We start from the raw sequence: 23,178 nt of genomic DNA, 5'->3' as shown, positions 1-23,178 counted from the left end.
GCATGAAAAGATATAAAAAAATATTTACAAAAATGTGAGGGGTGTACTCACTTTTGCGAGCTACTATGTATGTATGTTTTTACCAAAAGTATTGGGACGCCTTCCTTTACATGCACATTAACTTTTTAATGGCATCCCTGTCCTAGTCTGTAGCGTTCAATATTGAGTTGGCCCACTCTTCACAGCTATAACATCTTCAACTCTTCTGGGAAGGCTTTTTTTGACACTGCTTGTACCACAACTGAGTACCTATAGCAGGGAGAGGGAGTATACCTCCTGGGACTGCCCATAGGTGTATAGCCAGACTTTTTTTTTTTTTTTTTCTTCTGCCTAGTGTCCTGCTGTGGGGGGGTGGGGTATAACCCAATGGTTAAGAATCAGGAGCGTTCCTCAATGAACAGTGAAATGGATTTTGCGGTAAGGCAAAATCCAATTTGTACTTTGCACTTTATGCTTCCCACCACCTGCACAAACACATTTTTAGTTTTAGATCAGGTGGGGAAGGGTTAAAATCATTCTGTAACCCCACTGTGGAGATTTGCCCTACCTTCTTATCCCCTGTGACACCCATGCAAGCAGTTGCTTGAGGATAAAATCATTCTGTAACCTCACTGTGGAGATTTGCCCTGCCTTCTTATCCCTGTGACACCCATGCAAGCAATTGCTTGAGGATGGGGATTTTCTGTCTTCCTAAGGAAGATCTAGGTATAATTTAAAACCTTGTCAATTTGTTTTTTTTTTTTTTTTTGTGTGTCCCCATTAGGATTTGCTATTGCTTCTTGTCCTGGCAGGAAGTCTGCCAAGTTGGGGACACAGTAATGCAAACTAGAAAAGGCTCTAATCCTGCTATTTCAAAACCTAGGGGGAAAGTTTTCCTTGAGCTTTAACATAGGAAAGGGCTATACAATGAAACCTGAATCTTGCAAGAACAGACACCTTTTAGAAGATTGGATAAATCTATTCTGTGTTGCCTTTTTATTTATACTCATTGTAATTGGTAATGTTGTTGTACAGTCATGTTTTTCTTCTGTTCTCTGGCAGGGGGCGAGACAGCAGAGATGCCGGGCATGTATGGCCCGGGGGAGTATGACCTGGCTGGGTTTGCAGTAGGAGCGGTAGAGAGGGGCCAAATGCTGCCGTTACTGGACAGGATCACGGCAGGAGATCTGGTTATCGGTGTGGCTTCCTCCGGGGTCCATAGCAATGGTTTCAGTCTGGTTAGGAAGATTCTGGATAACTCCAGCCTGGGCTTCTCCTCTCCAGCTCCCTTTGGGTGTGGGACGCAGACACTTGGTGAGTGTGCTGTTAATGAAGTAAACGAGTAATGACTGTTTTTTGCAAGTTTAAAACCACTTTCTTGTCTGTATAGTTTAATGTGACCTATCACTTGAATGAAATATTCCAGCCAGAAGCCTCTTGTGAACAAAGAATTTGGATACCAAAGCTGGCTGTACAATGCGTGCATTTTGGCTACTTCCTGGTGAACTGGTCAAAATCTGCTATTATTATTATTATTATTATTATTATTATTATTATTATTATTATTTTTTTTTGTATTTTTGTTTTTCCGCTTTTGTCGCTGCATTGTGTATAGCTCCATTTGATTCCTATTGTGCGGTGTTTTTACATGCGTACAAAACTATGTTGTAAGCATCTAAACGCACACTGTTTTGATGCCTGTGTAAATGACTGTTAATGATTTAATGTCTTTTTTTAAAGTGTGTGTGGTTTGTTCTTTCTTTTCTCTCTAACAGGTGAGATTTTACTGACTCCAACAAAAATCTACAGCAAAACACTCTTACCCATCCTAAAATCGGGCCATGTGAAAGCTTATGCTCACATCACGGGGGGAGGTCTGTTGGAGAACATACCCAGAGTTCTGCCTGCATCTATCGGAGTCACTTTAGGTAAAAGAAAAAAAAAAAAAAAAGCAAAATGATCTAACTAAATCGAACAATGATCTGAGTATTCACACTTGCATTACAATAACTCTGGAAATGTAATTGCAGATGCAAACTTTTTCTTGCATCGGACACCTCGGCTTAAATGATGGGGTTCATATGTCATCTGAAATCCTACAGTTGCTTTCTTTTCAGCGGTCTGGCATAACACAATGTCTCCCAGCTTTTCAGTGTACATAATCCTACCAATAAAGAAGACTGTTGCTGTTTTGGAGCTCTGTTATTTAGGATGAATTCCAGGTATGGTTATTTTAGACATTTTTACATTGGTCCAATTTGGACCTAGGTAACTATGTGCATATACCATACCTAAACTGATGCCACTGGAACCTGGTGAAACCTGGGCACTGCTAATTCAGTAATCGCCACTTGTTTCCGGGTCCCCTGCTGAGTGACTGCCCTGCTGGATTCTCAACAGAGGGGTTAGCTTGTTGCCACCGGTGCCATTCAGAGAATGCTTTGTGTATTCTGAATGAATGAAAGCGTTCTGATTGGATGTGATGGAGAGGCAAGGTGACCTCACTTCACCTAGAGTACTGGAGTAACTAGAATTTCCAGCTTTATGGGGCATTGGCCAGGTAGTGTGTGTCTGTATTAGATTGTAAGCTCTAACGAGCAGGGCCCCCTGATTCTTCCTGCATTGAATTGTAACTGTTCTGTCTGCCCTCGTGTTGTAAAGCACTGCGCAAACTGCTGGCGCTATATAAATCCTGTATTGTAGTAATTTACGAGATGGACCAATGCAACTATGTATAAAATATCCATACCTGGAATTCTTCTTTAAATAATGTTGGGGCCTATTAGCCTGGATGTTGTCTTGTGTTGTGTTATGGTGAAGTGTGTGTGTGTTGTATTTTATTTTATTTTTTTCATATAGGACTTTATGGGCAGCTTCTCTTGCCTTCAAAATAAAGCCCCGTACACCCGGGACGATTGCTGGCCGACGGTCGGCCCATGTGTATGCGAGCCGGTCCGACAGAAGATGGCTGTTTGGCCAGCTTCTGTTGGACAAGCATGCTGGAAAACTAGCAGCCGACTGACTCCCGATCACGCTCTCAGCCAATGGCGGAGACTGCTGATTTGGAATTGCATCACCCTGTCAGAACACAACCAATAGGCCGAAGAGAACGGTGTACTAAAGGGAACAGAAATCCTAGTGTGTACCAGGCTTTAGCTTGATAACATTTAACACTTTTGTGGAAAAAATCTAGCCAAAACAAATCTAGCATGTACCATTGTTACACAAGCCATATTGTGATTTAATGTTATTAACCTTTTTACCTTTCCTTTTCAATCTGCAGCTGCTGTTATTTTTCTGTAAAATTAAATGCAATATGGTAACCTGGAGTTGTTCTGTTCACAATCAATGTATAGAACACCCCCAGAAAAATGTTAAATTTTAGTCATCCCCTTGCAATAGGTATTTAAAGTCTTGGTGTGATATCCCCTCAGGGGTTAAATACTTCTGAAGGATTGCAGACCCTGCAGCTTTTCTCATTAGGGTTCTTTCACACGGAGCGGACCGTATTGCGATCCGCTCCGGCACTTTTTTTTTTTTTTTTTTTTCACGGACAAGTGTCAGCCTCTCTGTCCGCATATCATCCCATCCGTTTGCGGATGATATACGGACATAATGTAGGTCTATGGGCATTGCGGATGTCAGCGGATGACACCGCTGACATCCGATTTTGCATCCGTTACGTTTTTTAAACGTAACAAAAATAGGGTTTTGTTCCGTTCCAAAAAACGGAACAGAACTAAACGGAACAGAACTGAAAGGACGAAAATCGGATGTCAGCGGATGGTCATCCACATAGACATTCATTATGTCCGTATATCACCCGAAAACATACATGGGGACATACGGAGCGTCCGTGTGAAAGAGCACTCAAAGTACACCATGCTTTTATAATGAACCAAATTCGGTCTTCAATTACATGATGAAACAAACGGCTATTTCTTAAGAATAACAAAAGCGATTCGACTACGCTTTTTGTTAAAATCCCTGAAATGTACATTGATCACCCAGAGGGGATTGTGGGTTTGTTTTTGGGGTTTTTGTTTTTATTAGACTGGTAAATCTTTTTGAAGTTCCTTGAATGAGTGATTTTGGAGTAGCTAGCAGTTTTAGACTTCTACCCCAAAGGCCACGATGTCCATTTATCTTCTTATTCATGTTTCCGGCTAATGTGACCCTCTTTTCAGATGCGCTTTGTTGGAAGGTCCCGGAAATATTCTCTTGGCTGCAGAAGCATGGAGGTCTGTCGGAGGAGGAGATGAGCCGGACCTTTAACTGTGGGATTGGCGCCATCTTGGTAGTGGAGAGAACACGAGCTGAGGAGGTTCTGAGGGATCTCCAGCCTGCAGAGGATGCTTGGATCATCGGAGAAATGACGCCCCGCCCTCCAGGTCTTGTATTTGTGGGAGTTAAAGCAGGAGTGTATTTTATAATGGGAAGCTCTGTCAAAACAACTGAATGCAATTTAAAGTAACGCCACTTTCCTTGCAAAAAGAGAGCACCGTATAGGGAGCTATGTTCCAGACACCCAGGCAAATGTATATGCCCACCTGGCCATTAATATATATATATAAAATATATATATATATATATATATATATATATATATATATATATATATATATATATATATATATATATATATATATATATATATATTATTATTATTATTATTATGGATTGAGAGTTTGTCTTCCTTGGAACAGAATAGATCAACTTCCCTTTCCATCATGGGGGCAGAGTCCATGTTTCAAACTGACATCCTCCACTTGTCTTGATTGCCAGTGGCAGAGACCAGAGAGTGGCCCATCCTATTGCAAACATTTAAGAGATAATATATATATATATATATATATATTTTTTTTTTTTTTTTTTTTTTTTTTTTTTTTTTGTTAACACTGCACTCTAGAATTTTCAGAAGATGTATGTGAAGTGTTACCTTGCCTAGATAGATTAAGGGGCCATTTAAAATAACTGTCAGGCTTAGGATCAGTAAATTCCCCTATGTATCCCATTGGCGATTCCCTCTCCCTTTTTGCACCGTCAAAGGGCTTGTGCATGCGCAACTCGGTCTCCCTCCTTTTTTGTCTCCCTTTCTATTCATACCTCCCCTAAGGCTTCATGTACATGGGATATTTAAAAAGTCCCTTGAATGCTGGAATTTAAAGGACGTTTAAAACGTCCGTTGTGTCGCGTTTGCACCTGCATTTAGCGGGCGTTTGTGTTTTAGAACCGTTTCTATAGGTCAAAAAATCATTCCCCTTTAAAATGGAAAAATGCGAGCGCTAAACACGGGTCATCGCGTTCGGTCGCGTTTTTGCGTTTGAAACGCCAGGAAACACACGTTCGACCGCAAATAATTGCTTTCCAAAAAACGTCACTGAACTCAACTGCCTGCAAATGACTGTAAACGACCCTGTGTACATGGACAGATAATAAAACATGGAGTTGGGTTCAGGGGCTTCGGAAAATAAAGATGCCCAACTGCTCCTAAACGGCTGTTTACAAGTTGCAATGTACATGAGGCCTAAGTATTGTCAGTTTCGGGGACAAGTGCCAGGTGCGTTCTCGGGGATAAATTACAGCCGTGTGTCTAAGCTTGAGGGGCACAGCTGGAATCGGCAGTGCTGTAACACCACTCCTCTATAGTCCAGCTACACTTCCTCTAGCTAGGGAACAGCAGGTCTCTGTACCTCCGTATAGACCTGAGGCTGGGGGAAAAAAATTGAAAGCCTGTTCATTGCTCTCATGATGCACTGATCTAGGGTGCAATGCTCTGCAGGCTTCATTGCAAAAAATGTACATGCGCATTGATTTAGTATTGCTACATTTCCAACATGTTGCAAAAGGAAGACTAAAACTTTCATGAAAGACAAAAAGCCATAGCAGAAAAGGAAAATAGGCCTGAAAGAAGAAAATGAATGCAGAAAATGCATCGAAGGGGCGGCAAGCTGCATGATATTAAATCTGACTGGTTGCTATAGCTTACTGAAAATTACACATCTTGTACTAAACAGAAGTGGCATTTTTATGATGTAGTTAATATTCAGGTGATGAGTATGAAGAAGTGACTTGTTGTCTCTGATAGACTCTTGCGGTGTGGAAGTCCGAAATCTGATGGCAGCTCTGCAGGGGACAAATGTACAGCTGCAGAAATATGTGATCCCATCTGTCTGTAATGGACAGGACCAGAGGACTGAAGGAAAAACCAGAGTGGCTGTTCTCATCTCTGGGACCGGTAAGCATTTAACTCACTGCCAGAGCTGGTTTTTCTTTTCGGTAAAATGTACATTTTAGGCCTAAAGATTAGTTAACATATTTTCTTAAAACAGACACTGGTGAATAAAATTGTGGTAGTTCTAATATTTATGGCACGTATTCAAGGGGATATGACATTTTTCTGTAAAAAAAAAAAAATGAAACTATAGTTATGTTTATTGCGCACAATGTTACCCAACTTCTTGGTAAATTATTAAAGTCTGTTTTCCCGGGTGTTTTTTTTTTTTTTTTTTTTGACTCCCAACATGTCAAGCCCCAAAAATTGTGTGCGTTCCTGTGAGACCACAAACCCTGGTACACAATGTTGTCCAAAGGCAATGATGGTAAAGTCCTTGCAGGTCAGCAGTTTAGAGTTAAAGTGATTTGTACCATCACCTTGTAAAACATTCCATTCAGTTTAACATAGGAATGAAAGGCAAAACATTTTTTTTTTTGTGGATGGATCTATATTTAAAAATAAAATAAATGATAGATACATTTTTTTTTTTTTCTTTTTTATTAAGTGAATCCCAATCCCTATGTTCTCAGCTACATAAGAGCTGGGGGGAAGGAGAAGCAGCAGCACACAGAGCTTCCCGGTGATTGGCTGTGCAGTGGGGGCGTGTCAAGACAAGTCTAATCATTAGAGGAGAGCAGGCTGAGTTCCCAGCACAGCTAGAGAACTGACCTTGTGTGCTCTCTTGCTTAGTGTGGTCAGTTTCTAATAGGAAAGCTGAGGGACTGGCAGAAACACCAGGTATTTCACATAAAGGAAGCGATACAGAGAACAGGATATTTTTCCCATGACTGACTATGTATCTAAGTACATGGTACAGCAGGCACATATCAGACATATGGAGTGTTTGGGTAACAAATGCTCTAACAATATATGGCTAGATGGCTGCCTTCGATTGATTACTCCCACTTTGGAGTATGCAGTGACATGTAACCTGTAACAACTAGGTGCAGCATAAATTATGTAGTGGTGGGTTTTTTTCTTTATTTTTTAATACTTGCTTGTCCCTTTTTTTTTTTTTTTTTTTATATATATATATATATATATATATATATATATATATATATATATATATATATATATATATATATATATATATATATATATATATATATATATATATATATATATTACACTGTTTTCACATAACTTTATAACTATTACATTGAATATCAGATACCATTGTGTGACATGCTCTTTTAAGCATCAGGGTTCGATTTAGATTTCATGTTCTCCACTGCACTCGGTGAAGAAGGCAGGGATCTGATATCTGCTTCCATCACAAACTCCTGATATGGAACTGGCCATGGTCGATCTCGCACTGCACTGTCACTTGCCTAACAATGCCACTCTCAGCTGCACCCTGCACAAAGATTTTCCAGCTTGCAGGACCCAATCTAGGTGCCAGCAACCTGAGTTTGTAACTGGGCTAAATTTGAATTAGGCAATTAACCCTTTAAGCTACCAACTCCCCTTTTTGACCGAGTAGGAGGAATATCGTACTCTTAGCAATACCATATTTTAGAATCATGATAGTCTGTAACACACATCGTCACCACAGACAGGTATGTTCATAGGATTTATACTATACAGTAGCACTCCTCCAAGAGACAGATTCTTTTTTATTTTGCATTAAAAGCTTAGGGATAGGGTTAACAGTTCTCAAAATAAGGTTTAATAATAAAAAGGTTAAATTGGTGCAAATAAAATATTTACAGAAAAAGGGTGTAGTAAAGAGACAAAGCAACAGGGAGTTAAAGAGTTGAAAAGGAAGATAACTTGCAGTGTTCTTGGTTTTAGCAAAGTTCAGTCGATGAGCCAGGTAATATCTGTTCTCAAACTTGAGCGATGTTCCTGGTTTGATGGTACATGAGAACTGTCAACTATCTCGGCATCTCCCTTTTTTTTTTTTTTTCCTCTCTGGGATCAAAGGGGTGTTGACAGAGGCCGTCTGACCAATTAGGCGTCTGAGGCGTTGCCATGGGATGTCCTGTGTTTGACAGTATCGTGGCCCTCCCTTACAGTGTGTTTGTGTGTGTGGTGTTTTTTATTTATATATATCAGTGGGTACGGAAAGTATTCAGACCCCCTTAAATTTTTCACTCTTTGTTATATTGCAACCATTTGCTAAAATCATTTAAGTTCATTCTTCTTCCTCATGAATGTACACATAGCACCCCATACTGACAGAAAAACACAGAATTGTTGCAGATTTATTAAAAAAGAAAAACTGAAATATCACAGGGTCCGAAGCATTCAGACCCTTTGCTCAGTATTTAGTAGAAGCCCCCTTTTGATCTAATACAGCCAGGAGTCTTTTTGGGAAAGATGCAACAAGTCTTTCACACCTGGATTTGGGGATCCTCTGCCATTCCTCCTTGCAGATCCTCTCCAGTTCTGTCAGGTTGGATGGTAAACGTTGGTGGACAGACATTTTTAGGTCTCTCCAGAGAGGCTCAATTGGGTTTAAGTCAGGGCTCTGGCTGGGCCATTCAAGAACAGTCACGGAGTTGTTGTGAAGCCACTCCTTCGTTATTTTAGCTGTGTGCTTAGGGTCATTGTCTTGTTGGAAGGTAAACCTTCGGCCCAGTCTGAGGTCCAGAGCACTCTGGAGAAGGTTTTTGTCCAGGATATCCCTGTACTTGGCCGCATTCATCTTTCCCTCGATTGCAACCAGTCGTCCTGTCCCTGCAGCTGAAAAACACCCCCACAGCATGATGCTGCCACCACCATGCTTCACTGTTGGGACTGTATTGGACAGGTGATGAGCAGTGCCTGGTTTTCTCCACACATACCGCTTAGAATTAAGGCCAAAAAGTTCTATTTTGGTCTCATCAGACCAGAGAATCTTATTTCTCACCATCTTGGAGTCCTTCAGGTGTTTTGGTGATTTGGTCATAGTTTTACAATGGGCCTGGTCAGCAGAAACAGACATCCTGCCAGAACTCCATTAGCTGTTTCTGCTATCCCTCCCTAAGTTGAGATAATGGGCTCTTTTGAAGTGTGTTCAAGTTAAGCATATGTATTCGGGGGGGGTTTAAGATCAATGCTATTGTCTCAAACATGGCTGAGACATGACAAAATGAATGTCTTACAGCTTTTCATGGGCTCAATACGCACAACCATTACACACTCCACTAAAGTTAATGGAGTACAGATCGTGTTCCATTAGCTGCAATTGGAAGTGACAGCCAAAACTTTTTAAAATCCTCTCAAAAGTTACCAAGTGTGCTAAGTTGTTGTTTTTTTTTTTTTTTTTATTTGACGCGAAAAGCTAACCTGTATAACAAAAGCATTATAAAATCTATTTAACCTAGACTTTTAATTTTCTTTTCTTCTTTTTTTTTTTTTTTTTTTCCTAAAGGTACCAATATGGAGGCATTAATTAGGAGCACCAAATCTTCCACAAGTGCTGCCCACATCACCCTTGTGATCTCCAACAAAGCCGGAGTTGCGGGGCTGCAGAAGGCAGAGGCAGCTGGTATTCCAACAAAGGTGATTGACTGGTTCCCTTGTCATGTGATGTTGTCCCAGTGAGGCTGTGGAAAGTATTATCCAAAGCAACCAATCAAATGGTTTCCTAACCCATTGACTTAAAAAAACGACTCCAATATTACCACATTTACTGTACTGCTATACTCAGCCCAAGAATCTGTGAGTGGATGAATGCCATGACCTGTCCCTAGTATAAACATCTTTTTGTCTAAAGTCTGTTTGTGGAAAGTGCATTAAGGTAAATCTTTGTATTGTCCCTTTATACTTAAAGCGGAGTTCCACCTAAAAGTGGAACTTTCACTTTAAATACTGCTAACCCCCTGGCATGTCATTTTTGGGGGGGGGTGGGCGGGCACCTAGATTTGACAGGTTCCCACTTCCACTCGGGCCGCCTAGGCGGCTCGAGCCGAAGTTCTCTTCTCCCCCTCCCTCCCTGCAATCTTCTGGGACACGTCACAGGTCCCAGAAGATTGCCCGGCCATTCACAACTCACAGCGAGACTCGCAGCGGGATCCATTGGCTTCTGCTGTTCATTAAATCCTGTCAATAGACGCACACAGCCAGGGTCAGGAGCGAGCCCACAGGTGTGCCACCATAGGAAACCGTCGGTACACTTGGCAAGACTGGAGGTTAGGCTGAGGTTCAGCTTAAAACAAAGGATTGATATGACTGCTTTCAGATTGCAGCCCACAAAGTCTGTCAACTAAATTTTTGTTCCTCGCTACAGGTCATTGACCACAGGCAGTACAGGAGCCGGGAAGAATTTGACAATGCCGTCGATAAGGTTCTTGAGGAATTCTCTATCCAGTTTGTGTGTCTGGCCGGCTTCATGAGGATTCTGTCAGGACCTTTTGTCAGGAAGTGGAGCGGTGAGTGCTTTATATTGATTCCTACTTATAAGTGAACAAAAAAGTTAATGATCAGGTCATTTTTTTACGATACGGCGCTGCGTTACATTTAACTGACAATTGCGTGGTCATATGACCCTGTACCCAAAAAAAAAAATTTTCTTATGCTTTCTTTTGGTGGTATTTGATCACCTTTTTGTGGTTTTAATTTCTTGCGCTAGTATGTATGTATGTAGATAGGAACACTTATTCAATTTTTATTGCTTTCTTTGTCCCTATCCAGGGCAAATCGCCCCTCTATTTGTCCTGTTTACCATGATCATTGAAAGTGAAAGAAAATCCCAAATTGTGGGTTGTCCCCAGAAAAGTAATGAAGGGGAAATCTTCCAATGGGGGTCGCTACTTTTGGTGACCTGAGAGGCCCCAAGACATTTATTTAATTTACAGGGATCTCCTCTCACTTCCTGTTTTGGCTAGCAGACAGGAAGGGAAGTCTCCCTAATGAGACACAGATGGCAAAAATAAACCTCACCGGGTTAGAACTCTCCCTTACTCTATCCGAAATGAGGGGGGGGAGGGGTTACCTATAGTTCTTCATTTAAGCTTTGACAAAAAAAGGGAAAATCCATAATAACGTGTGTGTGTGTATGTATGTATGTATGTATGTGTGTGTGTATGTATGTATGTATATATATATATATATATATATATATATATATATATATATATATATATATATATATATATATATATATATATATATATATATATATATATATATATATATATGGTAAGTTATTGTTTATACTATTATAAATTCTTCAAAAAAAGGAGGGGCTGACCTACTATTAACACAAAAATGTATAAAACACCATTTAGGGGCACAAATAAAACCTGTATAAAATCAAAAGCCCATATGGTAACAGATGACCAATTACCGTGCTCTTCAAAAAAATTTAATTTGTGCCATACTCTTCAGTAAACAGTGCTTCACCGTGTAAAATATGCGCTCACCAGAACCATCTGGCTAACAAAGTGACCATTGAGCAGGTAATAACCAAATCCACCTCTCAGGGTAGCAGTTCAAATTCTTCCAGTAGTCTCCTCACTCTCCCACTCTATATCACTGTAATATAAATAATCCAGTATGATCACAAGAAGGAGTATATACTATATATGGACTTTTGATTTTATACTTAACTATACTTTATAGGTCATCACTACTATGAACTTTTGAATTTATACATCAGTGTTTCTCAACCTTTTTTTCCATCAAGGCCCCCTTTAAAATTATGGACAGTGTCGAGGCACCCTATTTATAAAAATGTAAAAAAACGATTCTAATAGTTTTACATAATACATAAATATTCACCCAACCTTTAGAGGTGATTTATTCTTCCAAATCAATACACTTTTGCACAATGGTACTGACTAGTATTTCAATGGCTCTTTTCCCACAGTGTGTGGGGTTTTTTTTTTTTTTTTCTTCTTCTCCATCACTCACTAATGTGACCCCAGCACTGGCAGAGAGAGCCGGAGAGGGTCAAACAAGGATGCTGTGCAGGCGACTGACATCCTCCATATTAATTGTTGATGCCATTGGTCATCAGGATGCCGGCAGCTAGGAGGCTGTAATGGTGCACAATGAAATCATGTGACTTAGTGTAACTAAAAGGCAGGCTTCATCCACACGCTGGCTTGTATACAATTTTTAGGCATTTTTTCTGGGCACCCTGGTTGAAAAAGGCTGTTTATACATGTTCTAATTGAGTTGTGCACTAAATGGAGTTTCATACATTTTTGTTTGGGTTAATAGGCACACCTTACTGTTTTGATTAATTTATTGTGTAGTGTTTTTGCAGTATAAAAGGGTCAGCAGCCTTATATCGCTTATTGTGATATATTCGAGATTGAGGGTAGAGCCCCTCATATTGACTGTACTGTTATAAATTCTGTCAGTAATTAAAAAAACTGTTCTATGACTGCAGGGAAGATTCTTAATGTCCACCCATCACTGCTACCGTCATTTAAAGGAGCCCATGCACACAAGCTGGTTTTGGAAGCAGGAGTGCGAGTCACTGGATGTACGGTTCATTTTGTGGCAGTAAGTGTCTAGATCTGCGGTTTCCTTGTAGAACTCTAGGATTATCATTCTTTTCGTTGTAGCTACACACAAACAAACTTAACTTGATAGATGTAAAAGTAGGAGGGTAACCCTGGTGATGATTATTATAAATGGCATGTCTGTTACCCACAGAAACTGGCTTTTCTGCAGTTTTAGTCATTACAATTGTACAAATGCAAACCCATAAATAAAATATGTACGTTTATTACATTTCTCTTTCGTTCATTGGTGGACACAGCTCCTGATCTCTTTGACCATTGGGTTTTACTGCCCCCTACAGGAGGAGGACACTAGACAGAAAAAGAACTTGACTACGCCTATGGGCAGTTCCAGGAGGTACACTCCCCCTCCCCCCCCCCCCTTTCTGCTATAGGTATTTTTTCTGCCTACTCAGGAGTAAGGACCTAGTTTCTTGCTGGGATCTCTGTTCCTGGCAATTTTTTTTCTTTAGATAAGATTTGTTTTTGTTCCCCCTGTGAGATCTACAATCAACTGCTGGACTGGGCGATGGGCTGGATAATCCAGATCCAGTGGTCACCCCAGTCTGGCCAACAAGCGCGCGCAGACCTCAGCTCTGCCCTAGGTTGGCTGCGACATGGCCCCACGGGCCTTTAAGTTAAACGCCTTGCGAGATCGCATATGATCAGGTCTCGGCTTGCGTCGCAGTGTTCCTCCTGGCCGACAGCCCCCCATTTCGATGATGAGGAGGTTCTGTCTGGAGTGGTGCCTGCCTGGTTTCTGGTATGGTGAGTAGCTAACTCCCCCTGGAGGGTTTTGGGGTTGACGCGGGCCCCTCCCTGGGACAGTCAGACACCCGGGTTCCCCTCCTTCCCATAAGGCCCTCCCCTTGAGTCTGATGTTCTTGTGGGCCATCTATTCCCCGATTGGCGAACCAGTTGGTCCAGGGGCTGCAGTTTGATCTTTGATGCCTCTTTGGACACGGCCCCCTGATTTCTAGACTGTCTGTCTCACCAGTGGGCCTTGGCGTGTTTTGTGGCTCAAATGTTGTCTGACCTATAAAAAAGCCTTAACTGATCTTCATGTTCAAGGAGATCACCTGTTTGGAGCTACCCTGGATGACCTCCATTAAGAGTCTCACCGGGGGGGGGGGGGGGCGGGGGGTTGGGGAAGAGCACCTTTCTTCCACAGGCTAGTAAGGGTAAGGAACCTTGTCACAGATGTGGCCCGTCCTTCTCGGCTCACAGGAAGTTTGTTCCTCCCTCATGGTTGGCTGAGAAGGGTTCAAAGCCTTTCCAGGCCTCTTCGGGAGTATCCAAGCAAACTTGGTCTGACAAGTCCAAAGCGGGGGTTCTCCAGACCCGCAGACAAGGCTCATTCTGCATGAAGGTGCACCCTCACCAGTGCGTGGGGGGGGGGGGGCGTCTTCGCTGGTTTTCGGAGCCCCTGGACCTCCTTGGTGCAAAACAAGTGGGTCCATGAAGTAATATGGTCCAGCTACAAGATCGAGTTTTGTTCTTTTCCCTCAAGCGGTTCTTTCCTTCCCCTTCCAATGTGCATCTGTGCCTGGACTCATTGCAAGCCCTCTTCGGGGCGGTGCAAGACCTGTTACTTCAAGGGGTAATTGTTCCGGTTCCAACTCCGAAATTTTTTCAGGGGTTTTATTCAAAACTGTTCACGGTCCCCAAGAAAGAAGGCAAAGTGCTCCAATTCTGGATCTCCAGGCCCTGAACTGCTTTGTGCGGGTACTGAAGTTCAGAATGGAGTCTGTTCGCACGATGGTGGCATCCTTGCTTCAGGGGGATTTTATTGCCTCTATCAACATCAAGGATGTTTACACATTCCAATAGGTGTCTGTTGCCAATGCTTCCTCCGCTTTGCCCTGGGAGAGGAGCATTATCAGTTTGTGGCGTTACATTTTAGTCTCGCCTCTGCTCCTGGGGTCTTCACAAAGGTGTTGGCTCCGGTGCTGGCATTATGTCAGCGAGGAACTGCAGTGCTGGGCTACCTGGACGACCTCTTGCAAGCAGAGTCTCCTACGTTCGGCTGGACTATCTGGGTCGGACTCTGCTCTAGTCAGTTATTTCTTCCTCTGGACAAACTCCAGAAGTTGCATGCTGCGATTCATCTCTTGCTTTCCAGCGGGTGGTCGTCCCTCTGGACTTGCACGAGGGTGCTGGGCCTGATGGTTTCTACTCCTTTTTTTTTTTTTTGCACAGTTCCATACAAGGTCCCTGCAAAGGGAGATCTTGGCCAAATGGGACCGGCTGAGCCGAAAAACAAGTCTCTGATCTGGTGTCTTCGCTGTCCAGCTTTTCTCTGTGGCAAATCTTTTCTCCCCTTGTATTGGACGGTGGTCACCACGGATGTCAGTCTGTCTGGGTGGGGAGGTGTCCTGGGTCAGCACTCCGCTCGCAGTTTGGACACTGGAAGAGTCCAGACTCCCGATCAATGTCCTAGAACTCTGAGCGATCAGGCTATGCCCGAATCGCAGGACGGATCGCCTTCGATTGGATTTGCACCGGACACCCCTGGACAATGCCACTTCCGGAGCTTATATCAATCACCAGGGTGGAACAAGAAGTGTATTGGCAGCTCTGGATGTAGCCGGCCTTCTTCCCTTCATCCGGAGGAGTTTCACCAGCTGTGTCTCCAGTGGGGCACCCCCGATCTGTTGGTGTCTTGACTCAACAGGAAGGTGCACAGGTTTGTGGCATGGACACAGGATCCTCTAGCAGATACCATAGATGTGCTGGTGGCCCCCTGGGGCCAGTATCTGATTTACGCATTCCCTCTCAAGCTTCTGCTGAGACTCTTGTGCAGTATTGAGGCTGAAGGAATTCCCGTCATTCTAATGGCCCCAGATTGGCCACGCCACTCTTGCTACACCGACCTGGTGTGGCTGGTTGCCGACGCCCCCTTGGGAGACTACCTCCCAGGGAGGATCTGCTGTCCCAAGGGACAATCTTCCATGTTGCTTTAGTCACTGGTTTTGATGGCTTTGACATTACCCCCTTGGGATCTCTACAGAAGCCTCCCTTTGAAAATTATTCGGGAAATTCCCCTGCTTAGGCTATCCTAGCTCTTCGCGCAGGGTGTCGGACTTGGCGGTGTGGTCTTGTCATTCCCCTTATTTGGTGGTTCTTCGCCCCTTTCAGTCTTTCCTTCCAAAAGTGGTCTCTGATTTCCATCTGAATGAGGACATTGTGTTGCCTTCCCTCCCTGTGTCCCAGGCCAAACCATCCTAAGGAAACTGTTTCATTCCCTGGATGTGGTTTTGGCTATTCGGGTGTACCTGGCACCTAGGGAGTCTTTTAGGAATTCTGACTTCCTAATCGTGCTTACGGATGGGCCTCAAAGGACTATCCGCTTTATCTGCGACCATTTCTAGATTTCTGTAGGGGGCTGTATAAACCCAATGGTCAAAAAGATCAGGAGCTGTGTCTGTCCATTAACTTCAGCGAAACTGTTTTTAAGGAAGTAAAAAAATAACTTTTTTTTTTTTTTTTTTTCTTAAGTTTTGCGTTGTAGAGCAGAGCTTTGCAACCATGGTCAGTGTGTTATGGGTGCAATGCACAGGCTCCTGCATTGTTTTAAATGCCAGCCCAAGGTCCATATAGAGATAAAAAGCTTAATTTACAGGGATGGAGGGAATAAACAATGGACTGCAAGTGCGGTGACAGTGCATTCTGGGTCCCTGGTGGTGGATGGGACTTGTAGTATTTCCATTCATAAATTAGTGTGAATTAAGGACATGGCCGTGCAGGTGGTGCCATGCACAGCTGTGCTGAATTCAGACATAAACAGAAGCCTGCGGTGATGAGCACCCTGCAATTCAGTTAAGTGGAGGGGGGGGGGGGTCTGATTGAGGATAGGGAGTTGGGGAATGTGATCATGTTTAATGCTGCACCCTAAGGCTAGGTTTACCTGGGTGCTGAGGACTATAGGACTGTCATTTGGCAGTTTTTGCATCCCTAGCTGGCAGGTACTGCATGCAGGCAGCCTATTCAAATCATAGGATGCAGCAGCTGCACAGTCACTTGACCTAATGTGACAAATGACTGAGCGGCCCTGAATGCAGACAATGAGGTTGATTTTACTAAAACTGGAGAGTGCAAAATCTACTGCTACTGTGCATGGTAGCCAATCATCTAGCTTCAGCTTGTTCAATTAGGCTTTGACAAAAAAAAAAAAACACAAAGCTGCTTTCTGTGCAGAGCTGCACCAGATTTTTCACTCTTCGGTTTTAGCAAATCAACCCCAGCGTGTGTTTGGGACCGTTCACCAGCACACCTGTCAGAACAAGCAGCAGTGTCAGTATAGCTCTTGAATGGGCTCCCTGAACTTGGCACCTGCCAACTAAGGACGCCTAAACAAACCACCTGTTCACAATGTATAGGCCTCAGGGCCCATGTGTACGAGATCTTTATGTGGGTGCAACATCAAACATGTTTAGAAAAGTCAAGTAAGCCTTTACAAATGGAAGCACATATTTCAGATGTTAAAGTTCTTAATCTGCTACCATATGTGACTGTTTTAGGAGGAAGTTGATGCCGGGGCCATCATCTTTCAAGAGGCTGTTCCAGTGGAGTTTGGGGACACAGAAGAAACTTTGTCTGAAAGGGTTAAGAAGGCCGAGCACCGAGCTTTTCCCGCGGCCTTGCAACTTGTGGCCAGTGGGGTGGCAAAGCTGGGAGCAGATGGCAAAATCTGCTGGGACAGGACTCCTGCCAACAAAAACTAGATGCCCCCAGCCTTCTAGTAAAGGAATGCAAAGCACTGTGACACGAGCAACCAAACCCACATCTGTTCTTTAATGAGCTGACTGCAGTAATCTAATTGATTGCTATGGATGATGATCTGTTTAATATGCAGCGTACCAAGTGCCCAACTGACAAGTCCTCTATTCAGATGACATGACAGTGCTTGAAATGGCCCTCCAGTCAATGGAGCTCAGTTTTGCAAACTGGTGCAAAGGAAGTATCTATTTCCCTGCTCATAGCAACCAATCCAATTTAAGGAAACCTGTACAGTGAGAACTCCAGTGTCTGCTAAATCTAACCTGCTTCTAACAATACTTTTTCATGCCTGTCTCTGGAATCAAGGGTTTCAAAGTTTGCAATCAGGAACAAGCATGCAGGATAAAGTCAGATTTCTATTTGCATACATCTGTTCCATATCTTTTGTTGTGAAAGATGGTGGATCAACATGACAACCAGCCAGCTTTTTCCAAGTTAGCTTACAGTGGAAATAAACTGTATCTGAGCACCATGAACTGAAAACTCTAATAAAATGTATTTTTGTTTTCAAAGCAAACTCAGCCATCAATCTGTCTCTCTGCTTTTTTGTTGAAAAATTACTTTGAAAAACACCCCCCTAGCTTTTTCAGCTGCGGCATTCTTGAGTAAGGGCAGATGATTCAAGTAGCATTTACTTCTAGAATCCATCTACACTTGGCTCAGGCATGCATGCAGGAGGGTGTGGTTAATGGAGAGAGCCCCCACCTCCGAATGACTCTTGGGATATAGGCAATTTTGGCCAAGGCCAGAAAGCAGCTAAAATGTAATCCAAGTAAGTAAATTATACAATCTATTTTACTAATGCTAGCACCATAAGAATTAAAAAGTAATGTTGATTGAGAGTGTTTAGTCCCACTTTAAAAAGTAACTTCCCAAACTGCACTTCGATTTTTGTACATCTGTTTTTGGTTTCCTCTTTTTGAATCTACCCCCTGTATATATTGCAGCTTTAGAACTGATGTGCTCATTTTTCCTTTCCACTCAGGGACACACTTCTTTATTAAAGCTACAAAATACATTAAAGCTGCACCCGCTCATTTGGCAACTGTCCTCAAACGCTCATTTACAGTTCTGTTGTATATTTGGTGCTTAAAAGGTATTTCAGCATTCCATTGTATGATAGTTTATCACAGATGACAATACAGATTCTATATTTTTCCTAAAAGGCCCATCTATTTAATGGCAAAGGCAGGTAAGACAGAACTCACTACCCATTCATCCCCACTGACTGACCCTCAGTGCATGAAGTTTTGCAAAATTACAGGAGAGCTCTCTAAAGGAAACTATGGGGGGTGCTACTGCTGAATTGTGTCTAAAGTCCAATTGAACCTTCACATTAGGTCAGGTTCAATAAAACAAAAGGTATTTAATCTTCAGGGGGGTTTTTTTTTCTAAAGTAGCCACAGTCTGAGTAGAAAAGCCTGTGCCCCGCCAGTAGCTGCAGAGTGGGATTGCTTGCGGAGTTAGGCCTATAGCTGTGTATTTCAGCAAAACTCATGCTCACTGCTGATTGGAGACCTCTGACTCAGTAGAGGGATTGTTGTACTTATGCAAATAGATCACAAGCAAGTAAAGTCTGTTCTCTCCCAGCAGAACAAGGGCCATTCTTTGCAATTGCTGGCAGGGGACAAGCTTTTCTACTCTGGCAAACAGTAAGGCATTGAACACTTTTTTTTTTTTTTTTTTGCCAGTTTTAAATTGAAAGTTCAGCTGGGCTTTAAATACCGGTTGCCTGGCCCTTACACCAATTCTCAGGCTTCAATACTGTGGGTCAATGACCTGTTACAAGTAAACAGATCATGAAGTTGCTAAATTTAGAAGTCCTTAGCTACGTACTTCGGGCTCCCATAGTACTGAATCAAGAGTATAAGCGTGACAACCAAGCAACTAGCATTTTTAGAATAGAAAGTCAGCAAAGGTGTCCTTCATGTTTCTTTTAGGAAAAGTTTCCAAAAATTGAACATTCTGTTATTTTTGTACTACACATATTTTGCTATTAGTAACCTGTACATACATTTTGTAAACCTCCGTGATAATAAAAGTGTACATTTGAGGGTTTGGTACATCTTGTCTGTCGTGTTTTTTTTTTTTTTTTTTTTTCCAAATTTTTATTGGTTTTAAAATATCAGATACAAGAGATGCATTCAACAAGTCAAGATATAACAAAAGAGTAATGCACATCACAACCACAAAATATGTCATAATAAGTCACAAGATATAACAAAATATAATGTTTTGATATCTAAAAAGTCAGTGCTTAAGTGGTCTGGAAAAATCAGGATGCAATATGTGTAAATATACAAACAAAGTACATTAAAAAAAGCAGAAATTTATGAGGAATAGTGATCATCTTCAACTGCTTTACGATCGCCTGCTGCATAACAGTGCATATTTTTAGCACTGATTACTGTAGTAATGTCACTGGTCCCCCCCAAACGTGTCAAATGTCAGTCAGGTCCACTCGTCTGTCGCAGTCCCGCAAAACATCGCAGATTGCTGCCATTACTAGTAAAAAAACAAAACCATAAAAATGACAAATCTTTCCCGTAGTTAGTAGATGCAATAACTTTTGCGCAAACCAATCAAAATACGCTTATTGTGATTTTGATAAAAAAAAAATACGTAGCAGAAAACAAATTGGCCTAAAATGTTAAATTTGACTGAATTTTTTTTTTCTCTATCGCTCATTGACAGACGTAGTCTTCTTGATTCTCAAGAGCTGGGTTATGTTGTCTCCGCAGGAGTAGGACTAGGCAGAAAGACAAAACGTTCTGGCTCCACCTTAGGGGCAGTCCCTGAGGGTATATCCTCCCTCTCTCTGCTACAGGGAATCAGTTTTTTTCTGTCTAGCTTAGTGCGTCATGGGCCTTTCGCCATCAGGCGTCAGTGGTCCAGGTGTGCAAGGCGGCTACCTGGTCGTCGGTGCATACCTTTACTAAACATTATAAAGTTGATGTAATGGCATCGTCTGATGCCTCGTTTGGCCGCAAGGTTTTGCAGGCCGCAATTTGAGGAGACCAGTGGTCTACCTCGAGGGTTTTTTCCGTTGGAAATTTTTCTTTAGTCTCATTCTTTGTTTATAATGAGCCTTTAAAACTTCTAGTTTGGCACCAGTTGGGCCTTCTAGATTGGATTTGATTTTGTCAATCCCACCCCTCATTTGTGGCACTGCTTCTGGATGTCCCAGCTCTTGAGAATCAAGAAGACTACGTCTGTCAATGAGCGATAGAGAAAAATGGATTTTTGTAAGATCTTACCGTAAAATCCTTTTCTCTTAAGCTCATTGACAGACGTAGTACCCGCCTCTCTATCATTGAGTTGGGTTGGGTTAAATTCTCTGTACTGCTTTAGAACAGAACTGATTCCCTGTAGCAGAGAGAGGGAGGATATACCCTCAGGGACTGCCCCTAAGGTGGAGCCAGAACGTTTTGTCTTTCTGCCTAGTCCTACTCCTGCGGAGACAACATAACCCAGCTCTTAAAAAACAAGAAGACTACGTCTGTCAATGAGCTTAAGAGAAAAGGATTTTACGGTAAGATCTTACAAAAATCCATTTTTTTTGGGAATGTCATATAGCAGAATGTGAAAAATGTTTTTTTTTTTTTTTTTCAGAATTGCCGCTCTTTTTTTGTTTATAACGCAAAAAATAAAAATCACACAGGTAATCAAATACCACCAATAGAAAGCTCTATTTGTGGGGAAAAAATGATGTAAAATTTCGTTTGGGTACAGCATTGCATGACCGCGCAATTGTCAGTTAAAATCATGCAGTGCCAAGTTGAGAAAAGTGGCCTGGTCATTAAGGGGGCAAATCCTTCCGGTCTTAAAGTGGTTAAGTATACAAATGTGCAAAAACAAAACTGACTTTTAAATAAAGTAGATCACAAGTGAAAAAAAAACTCCATACCTGTAAATGAAATGGTTCCAGTGTTATTACTCCACAATCTCAGTGAATCATCGTCTGTTTGTTGCCTCCACCAAATATAAGAAATGCACACTCACCAAAACCAGTTGCTGTCGAAGTTATAGAACAGCAAAAGCGCATTCAGTATTGAATGGTCTTCCTTATGAAGATACATCTGATACTCTATGATTGTGGTAGATATTCCAACCTCACAGGTGAAGTCATCAGGGAAACTGCTCAGTTTAATCAAGCCAGACAGAAGGAAAAATGCTCATAGTGTAGTATTAAAATATGTGGGGAAAAAAAAAAAATCAACGCCATCAAACCACAAGCAGCAGGGAATGGTGTTTGGACTCTACAACTAACGGTGCAAGCAGTCCATATATAGTGCATTAGAAAACAGAAGGCAAAAAAATTTATAGTATGCTGCCAAACTGAGCTCAGAATGGCGGCAGGACCTCTGACAGATAAGATACCTCTTTTTATAAGTAACCCTCACGGATGTTCAGATTCCATCATATGGGGACAGCATGGGCAGCAGAACATCGCTTGCTGTCCTGGTGCAAAGTCTGTGATGTCTTTTGGTAGTAGCACCATTTTCTTGTAGTCTAATACAATCACTTCCTGTCTGGCGCCATGATTAAAGGAGACCAGGAAGGGGAAAAAACACCTGTTTATTTAATAAAAATGACATCTACTCACCTCCAAGCCAGAATACCTGGATTTGTAATGGATAAAAATAGTCCATGAAGTACTAAAGAATATGGGATAGAAAACTATAGATAAAATATAAAGTAGTATATATTCTACAAAACATATTTAAAAGAACTAGGTGTATATAGGGAAATTTTTAACAACCATCTGAGATAAAAATGTGGGCTTAATATGTACATGTCCCAAAAAGAGCAACAATTAGAATGTGATGGCAATTATCCACACAGAACTCGCCTAGTGTCCATAAAACAATTGACATCCCATTCAACATTTAACCCCAATAGGGAAAAGCATTTAAGTTCATATGCCCACCACATTTCCTAATTTCAAAGAATTTCCCTAGTCCGATGGTAGCCCCTCCAATGGGGTTGTGTTGCCAGAGCTGCACCAGATTTTTCACTCTTCGGTTTTAGCAAATCAACCCCAGCGTGTGTTTGGGACCGTTCACCAGCACACCTGTCAGAACAAGCAGCAGTGTCAGTATAGCTCTTGAATGGGCTCCCTGAACTTGGCACCTGCCAACTAAGGACGCCTAAACAAACCACCTGTTCACAATGTATAGGCCTCAGGGCCCATGTGTACGAGATCTTTATGTGGGTGCAACATCAAACATGTTTAGAAAAGTCAAGTAAGCCTTTACAAATGGAAGCACATATTTCAGATGTTAAAGTTCTTAATCTGCTACCATATGTGACTGTTTTAGGAGGAAGTTGATGCCGGGGCCATCATCTTTCAAGAGGCTGTTCCAGTGGAGTTTGGGGACACAGAAGAAACTTTGTCTGAAAGGGTTAAGAAGGCCGAGCACCGAGCTTTTCCCGCGGCCTTGCAACTTGTGGCCAGTGGGGTGGCAAAGCTGGGAGCAGATGGCAAAATCTGCTGGGACAGGACTCCTGCCAACAAAAACTAGATGCCCCCAGCCTTCTAGTAAAGGAATGCAAAGCACTGTGACACGAGCAACCAAACCCACATCTGTTCTTTAATGAGCTGACTGCAGTAATCTAATTGATTGCTATGGATGATGATCTGTTTAATATGCAGCGTACCAAGTGCCCAACTGACAAGTCCTCTATTCAGATGACATG

The 23,178-nt window shown here is 42.1% G+C and overlaps 1 protein-coding gene across 1 annotated transcript in view; it reads left to right on the top strand.

Moving 5' to 3' along the window:
- Positions 1-17,477, top strand: part of GART (phosphoribosylglycinamide formyltransferase, phosphoribosylglycinamide synthetase, phosphoribosylaminoimidazole synthetase) — a 51,658-nt gene extending 34,181 nt beyond the window's left edge. The window contains exons 15-22 of the mRNA XM_082247776.1: positions 1,042-1,293; positions 1,755-1,907; positions 4,167-4,370; positions 6,068-6,217; positions 9,618-9,748; positions 10,476-10,617; positions 12,585-12,700; positions 17,220-17,477. Coding sequence (XP_082103902.1) covers positions 1,042-1,293; positions 1,755-1,907; positions 4,167-4,370; positions 6,068-6,217; positions 9,618-9,748; positions 10,476-10,617; positions 12,585-12,700; positions 17,220-17,423 — 1,352 coding nt within the window. The 3' untranslated portion in view covers positions 17,424-17,477. The remainder of the gene's footprint in view (positions 1-1,041; positions 1,294-1,754; positions 1,908-4,166; positions 4,371-6,067; positions 6,218-9,617; positions 9,749-10,475; positions 10,618-12,584; positions 12,701-17,219) is intronic.
- Positions 17,478-23,178: the final 5,701 nt, after the last annotated feature.

The sequence above is a fragment of the Pelophylax lessonae genome (assembly GCF_965119305.1).
Source record: "Pelophylax lessonae genome assembly, chromosome: 2".
NCBI lineage: Eukaryota > Metazoa > Chordata > Amphibia > Anura > Ranidae > Pelophylax > Pelophylax lessonae.
This window is presented reverse-complemented; position numbering and strand designations above follow the sequence as displayed.